At 39.0% G+C, this 15,943-nt stretch overlaps 1 protein-coding gene across 1 annotated transcript; it reads right to left on the reverse strand.

Annotated features, from left to right (window-relative positions):
• Window positions 1-314: 314 nt before the first annotated feature.
• Window positions 315-15,082, reverse strand: C1H3orf85 (chromosome 1 C3orf85 homolog). Its single transcript, XM_050710937.1, has 5 exons — window positions 15,038-15,082; window positions 10,049-10,094; window positions 2,445-2,593; window positions 2,142-2,227; window positions 315-393 (listed from the first exon to the last, which is right to left on the reverse strand). Exons 1-5 carry the CDS (start codon window positions 15,080-15,082, stop codon window positions 315-317), a joined length of 405 nt encoding a protein of 134 aa, XP_050566894.1.
• Window positions 15,083-15,943: the final 861 nt, after the last annotated feature.

Raw genomic sequence — 15,943 nt, forward strand, 5'->3', positions numbered from 1 at the left:
TGGTTTCCTGTTAGGAAATCATATTTAAAAATAATTATTTACTCAAAAAAAAAAATGTTTTACATGAAAACCAAGTGGTTTCTTTTGTTTAAAACCTAATTGGTAAAAGTTAATGACTGCCTTGTCTTCATCTCTTTATTCAGTTTACCATGACTTACATCTCACTCCTACTGATGAATGTAAAAATGTAAAATAGTCATTGAGAGACTGTGCATGTTAATTGTGGTTTTAGACAGTGGGATGAAGTAAAGTAATTTGTGGCAAATAGATAACACGCCATGTCCTAGTATTGCCAGATACAAGATGCATAGGATTCAATTGCTCGTCCTTGGCTGTTGCTGGAGGTGAGTACCAGACTGCTGTAGCATGTCCATGTAAGCTCTGACGTTGTCACTAGAAAAGATGAAATAAATTTCTTTTAGAAAATAAGTGTACAAAATTACTTAAAGATCCTGTCAGCAACTTTGGTCTTCATGTTTGCCGGCTTTTGCAAATATTTGCCTTTGCAAATATGGTCCCTGAAACAGATTTCTGCATATGCCGTATAGGCTTGCTTTTCTTGGCTGCCTCTGAAATACGAACAATGAGGTCAAAAATTGTTTTGTTATTCACAATGTTTTTCAAAACTCTAGTTTTGTTTGTTTTTCTGTATGCCTTTATAAAAGTTCTGGATGTTAATTTCTAGCATGCTAGCATTTTGAAGTCTATTTCAGTCTAGGAGTTAACCAGCCTCCCTTTGAAATCATAAATGTGCTTCTTTGGGAGTGCCCACTAATGTGTTTCTGTAAACTAGTTATAATCCTGTCATATGTCAATCATAAGGATTATCATTCTGGAGGAATAATTCATCTTGGAGTATGCCTGACAGCTGTCAGGATCACAGCCTTCAGACACACGGATTGGACGATTGATAATTAGAGGCAGTTAGGCATTTTTCTGATGGAAAAGACAGGTTTGGGGGTTTCTGTTTTGCATTGCTACACACACAGAAAACCAAGTAAAGTGACTTCAGGTAATTTCACATTTGTGATAAGACAGAAGTGACTGCTGACAGCCAAGCACACTGCTGCCTGTATCAGTTCTGGAAGTTGAGAGAATATCCTGATGCTTCCTTTCAGCTGCCCAAGGATGCAAGTTGAAAGATTGACAGCAAAACTGTCACTTTTGGCTATTTTTTGCACTTTGCTTGTGCTCCACCTTTCAGGTGGAAGAGTCCTAAAAAGGTAATTTTGAGTAACTCCTAATCAAATTCTTATCTAATAAATAACACTTTGAAGGAAAAAAAAAAAAAGCACATTTCAAAATAAAGCTTTCTTTCTGAAAGTGAGCAAAAAGTTATTTTTAAAATATATTCAATGTAAAATGCATTAAGAGAAGAAATTTACCCATTTTCCTATTGGTGGTTACAGTCAGACTAATCAGATCACTACTTCTTGGCAACTATTTTAAGCACTGAAACCCACTCCTGGCCTTTTCTGAGTGAAATATCTTTGTATGAAAAGTGTTTCACAGGAATAACACATGTATTCTGCATTATGCTTACCAACCTGAGTCATTTAGCAATTGTTTCCTAAATTTGACAAAATTATGTCCCAAGAATGTGTATGTTTTAACATAGTCCTAACAATTCCTCTATGATCATTTGAGACACTTTATTTCATGTGGTTATGTGCTGATCTATAAATACTGGTTTTGCCAAATGCTACGTCTCATTCTGTTTTGTTCAGCTGAACTTTTATTCTGCATTGAATATAGTTTTGTTACCAAAATAAATGTGTATTTTTGTTTTTTCTTCTGATTTTCTACTCATGAATTGCTTTTCATCTGCATTGTAAATCAACTATGATATATTGCCGCAGTTCAGCTTTTGTGAACTTAAAAAAAAAAAAAAATACTTTGACTTCAATGAATTTCTCCAAAGCATTCTTAAAACAATAAAATGACCATGTTTAAATAACTATAAAACTGAAATGACAAAACAAATCTTTAATTTTCAAGATCTCTTATAATCCCTTTTGTTAATGTGTACAAATATGTTGCTAAGATCCAGATACCAGAAGTCTTGTACAGTTTTTCTGTTTCCATATCTTACATATGCATTGTAAGCTTATGAAATACTCTACTGAGAAGCCCCATTGTACCTGGTAATCAGTGGATCAAAGGCAAACGATCTCAAGTCCATGTAGTACTGTGCTGTCTCTCTCAACGCTGCCCATGATTCGCTAACCTGGAGTAGATCAAAACAGAAAAAGATGATTCTGAGCTTTGATACTGGTTAAATAGTGTGTGACTATTGAGCAACCTTGCCTGCACTGATAAATCAGACTTCCATCCTTCCCCAAAGGTTTATCTGTTACGTACCAGTCCAAGACCCGCACTTTGGATTTTGTTGTTATTTGTTTTTGTTGTTTCTAATAGATGCTGCAAGATGGTGGAAGAAATACCTGTTCAATCACAGCGTATCCCCACGTATTTTGGCTGCTGCTTGGGTCCCAGTAGTTCTCAGAATATGGTAAGTGTCGTTTAAGTCGTATAAACTGATTTGCTGATTCTTCTGTCAGGAATGGTATTCCAAGGACACCTGAAATGGAAGCTGAGCAATACTTGTAATATTAGAAAAATGTTTTAGAATGTGCTCTTAAAAATACAGAAGTTATACAGAAGGAACACTTCTTTGGAATTGTACTTTATTTAAAAGAAATCAAAGATGGTCCTACCTTAGATCTTCAGAAATAATTACATATTTCTTTAAGCCTGAAATTAATAAAACTGCTCATATAAATCATTATCTTGCTGTAAATCCAAAGTGGATAAATTGGCAATCAAATTAAGGTACTACTTTAATTTTAATACTAGATTTGGCTAAAGGAAACATTTAGACTGGAATTGCACTAGTTTCAGGTGTGCTGAGAAAGCTAAAATTAAAAAAAAAAAAAAAAGGTAACTAAGCCTACCTATGAATTTAACTACACTTCCTAAACCTTCTGGTTTAGACATATTTATTTTCATTAGTAGCAGCATAGAAATTGCATGTAAAGTATTGTTTGGGCAAAGGATATTGCACTTCTAATCTTGTTATAACATTGCTTTTGAGGTCATCCCAGATGCAGAACTTCATGCAGATCTTCTTAAAATGACAGCTCTGCCTAAGAGAGAGAGGCTGAATTCCTCATTAACTTCATATGAAAGGTCCTGATATAGCAAAAAGCTTTTCTTTTAGTCTTCCATGTTTGAGACTTAAATTAATTTGGGGCTAAAGTGCTCTGAAATAACACTTCAGTCTGAAATATGTGATTGTTAATGAGCTGCTGATTAAGTCTGAACTCAGATAAGTCAGCCAAATTGAGGCCAGGGTCAGTAAACACCTGTGCTCTGATTTAGTTGGGTGGGTTGAAATGGACAGTTGAGGATGCCTTGCACATAGTTGGTACACATGGGGCAAGAATGTGAACTCCAATGTGTTGTATGTTACAATGGGAGCTCTGTAGGGCAAACTGCCACCTCACTGAATACTCTGCAATGCCTTTATTCATGATATTTTCAGTTTTTCCACTAGAAACTTAAACTTTGTGCCTTCATGCACAATGCTCAGCAGAATCAGGTCCCTTGTTAGCAAGCCTGACCACCTGCAATATGGTCACTCTTCAATTTTTCAAACAGGAAAAATGTATGCTGAATGCACATATATAGCAGATTTGTGAGGCAGGATGTTTGTTGTCTCATTTCATAGCTGAGAAATGCTTGAAAAAAGGTGAGAAAATGTTGATTATCCAGTAATGAACAACAACAAAAAAAAAGTGGAAGTGGTTGTTATCTCTCAACTCTGAAATAGTTCTCTAGAAAATTTACATAGGAAGCAATGAATGTCCCTGTAGTTCTTTTCCACTTCAGTTTCTTCAAGTTCCAAGTTCCAAGTTACTATAATCAGAAACTGGAGGCAGAAACTTGTGGGAGGGGATTTCCAAGGAACACTCACCTTAGAAAGGTGAACAACCACTGGCTAACCGAAGTTCAGACCCTCAGATGTGACCCTCTCTGGTGTGGAGACTTGTTGTACAAGCTGCTCTCTCCCTTAGGAAACTAAGCAATAGCCATTTATGTACTTCAGAAAACAAATACAATTTTGGCCTGGAGAAGAAAAATTATATTGCTTGCACTTATCCATTAAACTGCTACAGTTCTTGTCCAGAACTGTGCAAGATAAAACTAAGCTCATGCCAAATTTCATTACATCTCTGGCAATTTACTATTATCCAGTAGAAAATCTATGAGCTGTTAACTTCCCTTTAGTGAATTTGGGGGATGTTTTGGTATTAAATATTTTGTAAAGTCATGATTACGTTTCTGGACTGAGATAACTGAACTGGGATCAGAAATTGGCTCAGTAACAGCCTTCACTTTTGTTTAAATGTATATATAGCTAGTGGGGCCATTAAACATTAAATTTTATCACTGATGTGTGTTTTGGCCTTCTGGCTTCATGGTGAGCTACAAAAAAGATCATTAAGCAGCTCTTTCTGTGTTTCCCCCCTCCCACTGCCAACATCTTCACAGAGTGAGCTTGTAGCTGTACTGGTGGGACAATGAGGTATTCTCTTGTCTCCTGTGGTGCAGAGTGCTGCTTTTTAAGGGTATTAACTTTCAATTTTTGACATATAGTCTCCTCTGACTGCACATATATCCAATGAGAAATTCTATCCCTAACTCTACCAAATGTTCACTTTGATTAAAGGGCACCTGCCTGCCCCAAGGGGGAGCAGGGTGTCAGCTCTGCCTTTAGCATCTTTTGCCCCCATTCACACCCAGATTTTGTTCTTTTCTATATGCTGTAAAAGCCATAACAAAAATAATTACTATGCTATCTGAAATATTTCCACCTCTCACCTTTTGCAGCTGGATCAATCTTTGCAGGGCTTGTCCCTAGTTGCTGGGGCCCTCTGAAGACACATGAGTAACATGGAAGATAATCAGGTAAGTGATTTTACTTTTTTTTTTTCTATTCTGTTCTTCCCCCAATTATTATACCTTACATTCACGCTAATCCTTCAGGCTTACCTCGTTCTCCCTTCATCTTACTGTAAGGATCATTATATGTCTCTGAATGGGGCAAGCTTCCCTGAACAAGGCAAACTTCATTCACCCGCAGAACAACTCTGGTTGATGCTTGTCTATTGAAACTGGAAAGAGCCTTACTGGTCTCAGGCATATCACTGGAACTACTCAGACAGAAAGGGGTGCACATTTGCTTGTGCTTTGGCAGAGCTCAGAGAAAGCAGTCTGAAAGCTTAAACATAGACCTGGGGGCATCAGACCAGATGTCTCTATTCAAGTAGCCCCTTTAAATACAGCGTTTAGTCTTCAGCAAATAACCTCTGTCTTGCCTCAGTTTAAGTTTCTCAGACAGGGTGTAATTTTTCCCCACATTTTGAATGCCCAAGTAAAAGTTTGTGGAATTTGTTGCTCAGGTAGATGTTTCAGAAACAGTATTCCTGGAGGACTTCAGGCTGCATGTGCAGCTCTTTGTCAAAAGCCAGGAGAACAGAGGTGCAGAGCATCTAGGCATGAGACTAGAGGGAGGTAGGAGCAGGTGGGTAGATAAGAGTTAATGAAATTGTTCACACAGCATAAAATTGAGCTGAAAAAGAAGAATTTCAAATTGTAGTGAAACAATTTTCACTGTTCAAAGTGGTCAGGCAAAATCTACATTAATGTTTTCATTCAATGCTGTTTTCCCTCTTCTCTCTTAGATAAGTGTTATTTGAAAAGCACATTTAGGGATTAATGGCCCAAAGGGAAAAACACAAGGAATGTGTGCAGACATGAACTATTGCAAGGGCTGCATCAACTGTTACCACCTAGAGTGGTTCTTTCATCATCTCTAGATTGACTCAGCATTCTTGTATGAAAAGCTAATTATAGAAAAATTGGCTGTTTTTCTCAAGCAGATGTGAAACATGTAATTACTGCCTTCAGCAGGTAGTTTTGTCTGTCCTGTACACTTAAACAGATTGTCCAGTGGGAAAACTTAGTAATCATTATTGCTATGCTGTTTTCCAAGCATCTTGTTTAATATTAGGGAGAACTGGTATGACACCAGTAAACCTTAGAGAAGAAACAGTGGTAGACTCTTGTCATCTTTGTCAAAATAGCAGCTTAATCCAGTATTGAATGTCAAAAACACTGATTAAGGAGGAGGCATATCAAATAGGTTTGAAGTCCAATCTAAAAAAAAAAAATAATTAGTGTTATACTATAACAAGCAAAATCAACCTACATACGTCTTAAATTATTGTGCATTAAAATCTCTTCATACTAGGCTCAAACAGAAGCTTAATTCTATTGTGCAAGGATAGATTTTCAGAAAGAATGTTTAGCTGGGTGCAACTACTAAATCTTCCTAGGAAGAGCTCTTTTTCAATCAGCTGAATGCATGATGATCCACTTCACATGGAGAGAAATGTGAGCGTGGGATTAAATTTTGACACCTTCGCCTCTTTAGGCACCCATTTAATTGATATGTTTTTTCTTTTTTGAAAGCTGAGCAGTAGGAGACAGCATGCTTAACAGTCTTTGGGAAGAGCAGGCAAGCCACCATTTGCATGTCTAATGGTAGAGCTATATAATCAGAAGAAAAACCATTAAAATTGCTTTAGGATAGAATATGTCTCCCCCCCACAGGGAACCTTTTTATCCGGATCAGCAGCAGTATGTAAGTAGTGAGGAGCAATGTCAAGGCTTGGGACCACAGTTTATCCCTGGTGTGCATCTACCACAGGGAAAAGTGGCTTATGTCTGATTTTTTGTGATATTTACCAAAAAAAAAAAAAAAGACAATTACTTAGCAACACTTCAGTTGCTCTCTGTGAACATTGTCATATAAACTGGAGCTGTTTGTCTCTCTCCCTGGTTTTTGAAGACTATTCCAAGTTTCTGACAATGTGAAAACCCATTGCTGAAGTTATTTATATCGGTGGAATTTAAATGTCAAAAGTTGGCAATTGCTCTGACTCCCTTCCTTTTAGGCTAATAATTCTTATTATCGGCTTCGATGATTGCCTGGTCAAAATGTCATCTCACAGGGGTAAGGCTGCCAGTGTTACCAGCACTTAAAGCCAGCACTTAGGCAAAGCTAAACTTCAGCCTTGGACACTTCAACCTTGATGAGGCTGCTGGTGCTGATGTGTTGGGAAGTTTGAAAAGGTAAATCTAATATTGCAGCTCAGGTATGTTTCTTAAAGTTAGGAATGAAGCAGAATGGACCTCCACGTTTCTGGTGTCTAACTTTCTAAATCCAGAAAAGACTCATAAAGCCAGACTCCAGGACTTGGTCTTGGGTTGCTGTGTTTTGGTTTGGCTTTTTGTTTTGTGACTTTCTTTTTTAGATAAATTTCCAATCATTTCTAAAATATATTCACAAGTTGTAAAATATCTAGGAAATGTTAAATAAGAATATTATTTCATTTTCAGTCATTTTTTTCTGCAACACTTGAGGATTCAGCATGCCTCAATGCAACAGTGTAAGCACTGAAAGAAAAGTGTGGAAGTAGCTGGCTTCGTTTTCACGCAAGTACTTCTCTAGGTTGCGTGGCACTGCTTGGAAATCAATGTGTTTGTCTGTCAGTACTTTACATACATGGGTGGGTAGCTGCAGAGGTAGATTTTTGGATTCTGCAGGCCATCTTTGTGCCATGTGTTGCCTTTTCCCTGTTGAAAAGCACAGTTATACTAAAATCAAACTCTTGCGTGTTGCTTCTGCAAATGGTGAAAAAGAAATGTGTTTTCACATGGGGTATGTATCCTGAAGAACTTAAAAACTAGGTTGATTTTCTAATACCTGTCAACTACAACATTTTAAAGTCATTGATTGTTAATTGCTTGAACATTGTGCATATCCCCCTAGTTTTTAAATTTTGGTCTCATCTGTTTATTTTTAAAGTACAGTAGTGTTTATTCCTCAACAGTTCTTAATTTTACAACACAGAACATGAACTCTGGTTCAGAAGATGAGAACTCAGTCATTAGCAGTCATTACAAATACCTCATTCCTCATCAGCAAAGGCAGACAAGTTACAGACGCAATGCAGAATTGTGTGCTGAATTATGAATTATGTTGGTGTGATGCCAGGGGTCATGAAAATTGTCAGGTATGAGTAAAATAACAGGAATATGGCAAAATTCCTGGATAATCCTAAAGAAGGAATTACTTCCCCTGCAACAAAGGATTAAAAACACATGGTGTTGCTCAGTGGGTCTTGGTGAAAATTCCTTCCTAAATCCACATGTGGCCATCAGTTTAACCTCAAGTGAATGGGCAGGACACCCCAATCAGGCAGCTGAGAGACTTCAATAGCAATCCTAGTGCCAGCACATCACACTCATGCTCCATCCCTTGCTGCTGCTCTATCTAGAGACTAGAGAAAGAGGTCCAGAAAATGTCTCAGAAAACCTATTCCCTGAAGTGTGGAAATGGTTTAGTAGTGAGAATGATTTATAGCAGCTGAGCTGAGGGTGTGATGAAGTGTCAGGTTCTCGTTAGTGAACCTTACAGGCTTTGTGTTAATTCACCACCACCTTGGCCATTTCTGGAAGGGTTCACAATTAATGAAAAGCTGAACTCTTTGCTGCCAGTGGTCAATGAAACTTTTAAGAGCCCATTAGAAATCAGCAGTAAATAGTTCTTCTCACCTTTTAAAGAAAGGAACATGGGAAAGAGAGCAAACAGGGCTGTTCTGAAAGACAAAGGAAAAAGGGAGATAAAGCAAAGATAACAGTCTCCCACAGAAGGGGCAACAGGGTGCTTTCCTACTTCATTTCATGTGGAACTGCATGTGTCCTGGGGGCCTGTCATGGAAAGGAGGTGAGGTTTGAGCTGACAGACAAGTACCCAGGAATAGTCCAAGTTCAGGTGTACAGCAGATCATGACATGCAAGTAAAGGGAGAGGAAGGTATTGAATTGTAGTCTCATGTCGGGGGGGGAAAGAGAGGCTCTCTCCACGTCCTTCCCTTCCTGCACATCTTCATCACAACCAAACTTTAGGGATATAAAAGAAGGAAGAGAGCTTGGCCCAAAAGTGAGAGCACACCTGAAGGTGTTCCCAAATCACAAAACACCTTTTTTTAATTAATTTGTGATTGAGTACTAGCTAAGTCTATGTACATCGTTTTGTCTTAGATCTTGTCTTGATAGAGCACTCATATCTAAGAAATAGTTCTAATGCATGCATTGATGGACATCTTTCCATGATGCAGGCAATCACCTGAAGTCTATAGTCATTTAGTGCCTCCCTGCTTTGCTTTAATTTACTGAGGAATAAATAAGTTTCACAGCATGTGTGTCACTGGTCATTGACTGTAGCAGTCTGTGCTTGTTGAAGAAGTGTTCTTTCAGCTTTGGATGGGGCAGAGCAGCAGCATCATTTTCACGCTGCTCCAAGTTTTACAGAATGAATCTTAATTTTAGGTGCCCTGGTTGCGGGGTGTTGTAAAGGCCCAATGATCAGAAAAAGTGAGAGCTTTTAAAAAATAAAATTAAATTAAAAAATCAGTCCCCTTAAGCAATTTCAAATCAGACATCTAGAAATCACTTGTGAAACAGATCATTGTTAGTCCAAAAAAAGTGTGTGTAAATTGTGTGTTTCTTGCAAGCAATAAATGATGAAAGTAGAGCAATGTCTGAGGAAGATTCCAGGAGAGGGAGGAGGGAAAGAAGAAAAAAAAAAAGGCATTAAGTTACTGTTAAAATTTTAACAGTCAAGGAAACATCCTGTAAGAATCTCTTTTGTTCAGGAGTGTGTCCTCAATCCTAACACCTGAGAGGTTAATATGCAAGAGATTCTAAAGTAATCACAAGGAGCAGAATCAAGACTATTTCACAGACTTGGCTATGCAGCCTTGTGCTCGCCCACTCTCCCATATGTCCTGCTGCAGTGATTTCCAGTTAATTCTCTTCTATCCGTGCTGTTCCAGTGGTACCATGGTTTCTTTTTGCCAGCTGACTATTTAAAATGCCAGAAAGGAATGACATGAGACAGGGTGCCAGGTGCTTACCTGTAAACAGCAGAGAAGACACCAAAACGTGTAACATTTTCAGAGACTTCACAAATCATCCAGAAAGTTTCCTTTATAAAACAGAGGCAGTCATACAGTTTTATACTTTGTTATCTTTAAGTTTATAAATCATTGACTGGATACCTGTCAACCGTTGGTGCATGCAGAGGGCAGGGTACAGTGCTTAGTTCAGATTTGTCTTGTATGCCTCTGTTTGTACACTTTGGACTTTGCCAGCAGAGTTTCTAATAAGCCATAATGGCTCATTATTGTGCAGATACATTAACTTTGCATAAGCTCTGTAACATGAAATAGTGCATAGGGCTTGTTCTGTGTTCAGTGAACACAGCAGGTGTCTGAGTCAGTCTTCTGTATGATTGTTTTCCCCTTGTTGTGGTAATGGAAGTGATCATTTTATTGTCTGATGTATGTGGGAAATGGTGTTTGAATCAACCTGCTCTGAGAGCAGTGCCCAAGCATACAGTATGTTTTCGCTATGTAATGCTTGGATTGAGACTAAAAACCTGTGAGAAAACTGACTGAGAAAGCACTAGAACAGGGAAGAACAAGGAGGTAGGTTCCTCGTTTGAACTAGACATAGATCACAGGGTTTCTTGTCGTTGCCTTCTGGTGCTGGGAAACTAAAGAGTGTGGGACACCATGAGTTCATGCTGCCTTACCTTCCCCTCCCCCCCCCCCAACTTAAATTTTGCCTTTTTCTGTACAATTCTGTCAATAACAGTTGTCTTACCACTGACCAATTTATCTTCGTAAGTTCACCTACACCGATGATGACAGACCAGGGAAAAGCTGAGCTTTATCACATGTTGAGATAAGATGAGATGAACTGCAGTTCACCCCTACAGGTATGCACGAAGGTCCTTACGTCAGGCAATTAGACCTTGCTGATGTTACAGGTCCAGGGCCAGGCTCCACAGTGATGAGCAGCAGTATTTCATCCTTATGTTCATGGCAGGAACCGTGCAGTCTAGACAGTGGATGGAGCAAAGGTTTGTTGGGAAACAAAATGGCGTTTAGCTATGCTTTTAGGCTTATCATTTCTGTCATTACACAGGGGTGGGCAGAAGGGGAGGGTACTGAACAGCAGGCTTAACAGTGGAAACATTAACGGCAATAGATCACTTCACAACTTTATTGTTATTTTAGTACTGTTTTAAGACAATAAATACATACAATTAAAAAGAACCAACAGCCAATTCTGAATAGAGGCCAGGTGTCCTGCACCCTGGAGCCACATTAACAATAACTGTTAATTATCCAAATTCAGGATATGTGGATCAGCCTTCTCCATCTCTGAACTACTAAACTAAATGCTAGATGTCAGCCTTTTTGTGGACTAGCGTTGAAGGTGGAAAGAAGGGGATGGGGGTGGCACAGGTGTCTGTGACAGAAGTGCTCAACAACTATAGATTCCCAAGAAATAAATGCTGAAGGAGTATACTGTGGTTATCCTTTTAACTCAGACTTTTCTAGGCTATATTTTCCATCCTGTTCCATACTTCCATCTTACATGGACCTGCCTTTCTAATGCAGGTTGCCTCCAACAGACGTTTTTTGTTTGTTTTTTTACCTTCATTATACATAACATAGAATAAAGTATGAAAGAATATGTTGGCCTGTCATTTTATATTCATTGCAGTTATCTGTATTTAGAGTGCAGTCTGCTGGTAGAGGAAAAACATCAGCGATATGGCCTAGGCCAAGTGAGATGTTAGCAGCCACTAAGACTTGATGCTACCTGGGACCAGGTAACAGGGAGGCATGCTGGACTGGAAACACAGACCCAAGGTATATACGGTTTCTATCTCATTTTCAGAAGCAAGATGAGGAGATGAGAAAGTTTTCCTTTGGAACAGGAGGAGCAGTTTAAAAAAAAAAAAAAAAAGATAAAAGAGACAGAGGCCATGGATCCCAACTGACCCTTAATATTCCAAGTCTAATCTTCTGGAACTTAAAATTTCATCCTCGCTCTTGCAATTTCCACATAAAATCTGCCACGTGTGCTGGGGAATCTTTTACTGATAAAACCCTGACTCTTATAGGAAAAGTCCTCCAGCGAGGCCAGACAACACAGTGGGACACTGAGGCACCCAGACCCAAGCTTTGAGTTCAGAAGAACACAAGGCTTACTGTCGAGAGGCTTACAAGCCTTGCTGTAGAGAGGACTAGTGGTCAGCCAGCTTAGGGGTTGATACAAGATTTGGGAAGCAGCTAGGTTGCAAACAGCAAGTCTCAGAAATATGGATCCATGACACATGCATACCCGTCCTGCTTTTAATTCTTTCATCCCTTATCACACCACGATCTCTTCTATGCCTAATGTTGGTCTTAGTCCCTCCCATCTTATGTTTTTTCTTGCCCAGCCTGCCTACATCTGCCTTCTTTCCTCAAGATTTGTCTTCCATCTTGTTGCATGCTATGCAATTTTATATAAAATGACACTATGCTCGTAAAACTTAACTTTAGATTGAAGAATTTGTTAGTCTCTTACATGAAGAGTGATTTCCAAGTGTTCTTTTCCATTCCTCCTCTCATATGTCCTGCTTCCCACATCCAAGAGTGCATAAAGCTGTTAGATTCACCATCTCCCAGCCTCCCATGTCAGTTCTGCTATTGCCCACTCTTACCACCTTTCAGTGGTTAATGGCCAGTGTACTTTGTGAAACCCTGTAATGTAAAAATATATACGTATATACGTGTGTATATATGAAGAAAAACACCACTATACTTAGTCTAGGGGTTACATATGTCCACATGGATCACATTCAAAAACTTTCGAGGAGACAGATGTTTTCTTAAATGCTCTTTGAGAGCATTATATAGGCAATCTGGATATCACTAAAAAGTAAAAAAAATAAAAAAAATAAAAAAAAAAGGCATGAATGTCTTCATTTGTTCATTGAACGTAGAATTTTAGCTGTTAATCACTAACAAATATGCAGGCTGCAATTTTTGGAAGATTTATAACTTGGCCCAATGGCTCAAATTTTCATATGGAAGAGTGAATCATCATATCATTTTCATTTGATACCCTCCCTCACTTGTCAAATTTCTGTTCCCTACTTTAAAGCATGTAAAACCTATTCAAAGGAGTTGTCATCAGAATATTCAGTGCAAGTTAAACTTCCCCCCACACATCCTTGTCTTATGTGTAGAAATAGCTAGACATTAGCTGAAATGCTTCCAAAAAAAAAAAAAAAGGGGGGGCAAAAAAAAAAGCTGAGGCAGACACCTGACAGACCAAATGATAAAAGTTTAAGTGAGTTACAGGGACTTGAAAGTAAGATTATGTAAAGCAACATTTGAGGCTACTAGAATAGTGCCAACCTTATCAATAAGTTGTAAGGTAGGCTTCAAACAGCAGAAGTCAAAGTTGGGAAAAGATCAGAACATTTTGCCTTTTAAATTTGATAACGTTAGACAGTAAATCACTGTTTCAGAGGAAAGATAGGATAGAGAATGTAGGTTCTTCCCCCATTGTTATATTTTTTTTCTTTCTTTAAATAAAAAGTTAAAAAAAAAGTAAATGATTTTGTGCAATTTTAGGAAAAGAAGGATAAAAAAATGTTGGGCCTGTTTTAAAAGCAAACTAACCAAGAGTGTTGACTGTTGGCTATATAGTGTCACACCTATATCCTTAAATATTTTTCGATGTATTTTAGACTAGTGAAATAGTTGGAAAATGGCAAATTTATAAAAACATCTGAGACACAGAGGAGCTGAATATCTTTAAGACCACTTAGAGCTTCAAGTTCATTTAAACCAGCTTACATATAAGGTTATAGGGAATGAGCAAACAGGTAGGAGATCAGTCTATAAAGACTGGGTTAGGGAATGAAAAGGAAGATATAGCTGAACAATTTGAGCTGGAAAATCACACATCCTTTTTCTTTCTCGGCACTTGCTTCACACCTGTACATGCACCTCACAGCAGGTAGCTTAACTCTTCTGGTCCAATTTTGCTAAGTATAATGCGCATATCACAGACTTTGCGAACTATGTAATTGCTGAGAAATGTCATCTTCTTCTGGAGGATTTAATATCAAATTCCTCATTTGTTTCAGTTTGTCTAACATTTACCACTTCTGTTTGTTCATCTCTACGACATCTTTGACTTAAGTGGATCTGCCTATATTAGTGTTGAACTTCGTATTTTCAAATGTCTGTTTTGTTGCTGTGGTATCTTTTTGAAGTTGAGATGAGACAAGTGCAAGGTAATTTTTGAAAGAATATAAAACATATGCAGTCTGTGAAAGCCTTCTCTCAAAACGGAGCAGTGAAAGCCTGCACAAAAAGTTGTATGCCATCCTGGGGCAGTCTATAAGGACAAGAAACAGAATGTTTTAACAGAGTAAAGAGCCCTAGAGTTTCTTTTACCTCAGCTTGTTGCTATATTCTCCACCTCATTTGGACTGGTTTAACTGAGCACGAATGTAGCACAAAGGCAAACTAAGAGAGAGAATCCTCTTCCAGAGTCTGTGCCTTAGGATCACAGTATAAGTACCTGTCATGTTGGATTAAATTGGAAGCCTGATGGCCCATGATTGACTGTGGCCAGCAACAGAGATGGGGTCTAACAAAACAGCAACCTTTGCTGTTTCCAACACTGCATACAGCCTTCCATCTCCTGTACAATCATCAGCTTATGCTTAACAATTTGAAAGCAGAGGCAGTAGTTTAGCGTTTAATGTTCCTTGATAGATTCTTGATACCTTAATTTCATAACCAGTTTTAAAATTTACAGGTGAACTAGGTACTGTGTTGAACCCTGTATCTGACAATCATGTGGGTAAAGTTTCTTCTGTTACTTTTGTCTCAAAGGGAGAGCTCAGCTATGTAATTCTGCATACAGAATTCTGCATGTTTGCAGTGAGTGCGCTGCTAGCATCTCAATACAAAAGATGGGTCCTTGACTGGAGTTATGGGAAAGAACTGGGGGCTTTACAACATTTTGGGTTGGTTACTTACTCCTTGCTCCATTTTTTCAGTTTCTGTTTCTGTATTCTGCCTCATTACCTCAGAATAGCACAAGTTTTGGAAAACACCTGCCATCAGCGTGGTGCTTGGGATGTGCCCAGGGGCAGCACACTGCTTCCTACTGCTGCAAGCAGTGCAGGGGACGATGCCCCTCCAGCATCACAATCAGTGTGCTAAGATGGTTAAGTACATCCTTTTGGCGACTTTGCCTATACAAAACTGTCCTCCTGACATGAATTCATCATCCCCTGCTTTTCCAAGGTGACAGTGCAAAGGCAATTTATATAAATCTGTGTGCAGTGGAATTGAACTATGAGTGACAGGGAGGTCTAACTTGAGCAAGTTAACAGGTCTTTTATTGACCACTACTTCAAATGCCTAGAGTGTTTTGAAGTAAGACTGCTGGCATACAGTGAGGTATTTAGCACAGCAGGACTTTACATTTTACACCTTCTGGCTTGGAGATGTGCTTTGGTTTTGGTTTTTATTCCAACCAGCTACAGCTCTTGATGAGCCCATGCTCACCCATGCAGAACAGCACCATCAGTCCAGTCCTGCTGCTCTTGTACTTAAGCGCTTTTGATCTGTTCACCTTTATGAGTGCTGAGTGCCCTCTTCACACAGGGAGGAGTGAAAGCCTTAACTCACCATGTTTTCCCCGAACTGCACTGTGTAAAACTCTTCTTGCAATGACACGTACTCCTTATCTTGTCAGTTCCAGGAGTAGGTGCTGGATGCGCCCTGAGCTCACCTGTTGGAGATGTCTGAGGAGGAGGAGGTTCTAGGGAAGCTCCTGTGGGGCAGGAGGAACAGCTGCGAACAGGGGCAGGAGCTGTCTGTTGAAGCCACTCCATCCATGAGTGACCCTGGGCCAGGGTTTGAGAATATCTGGTGTTG

This window comes from Cygnus atratus, chromosome 1 (genome assembly GCF_013377495.2).
Source record: "Cygnus atratus isolate AKBS03 ecotype Queensland, Australia chromosome 1, CAtr_DNAZoo_HiC_assembly, whole genome shotgun sequence".
Taxonomy (NCBI): domain Eukaryota; kingdom Metazoa; phylum Chordata; class Aves; order Anseriformes; family Anatidae; genus Cygnus; species Cygnus atratus.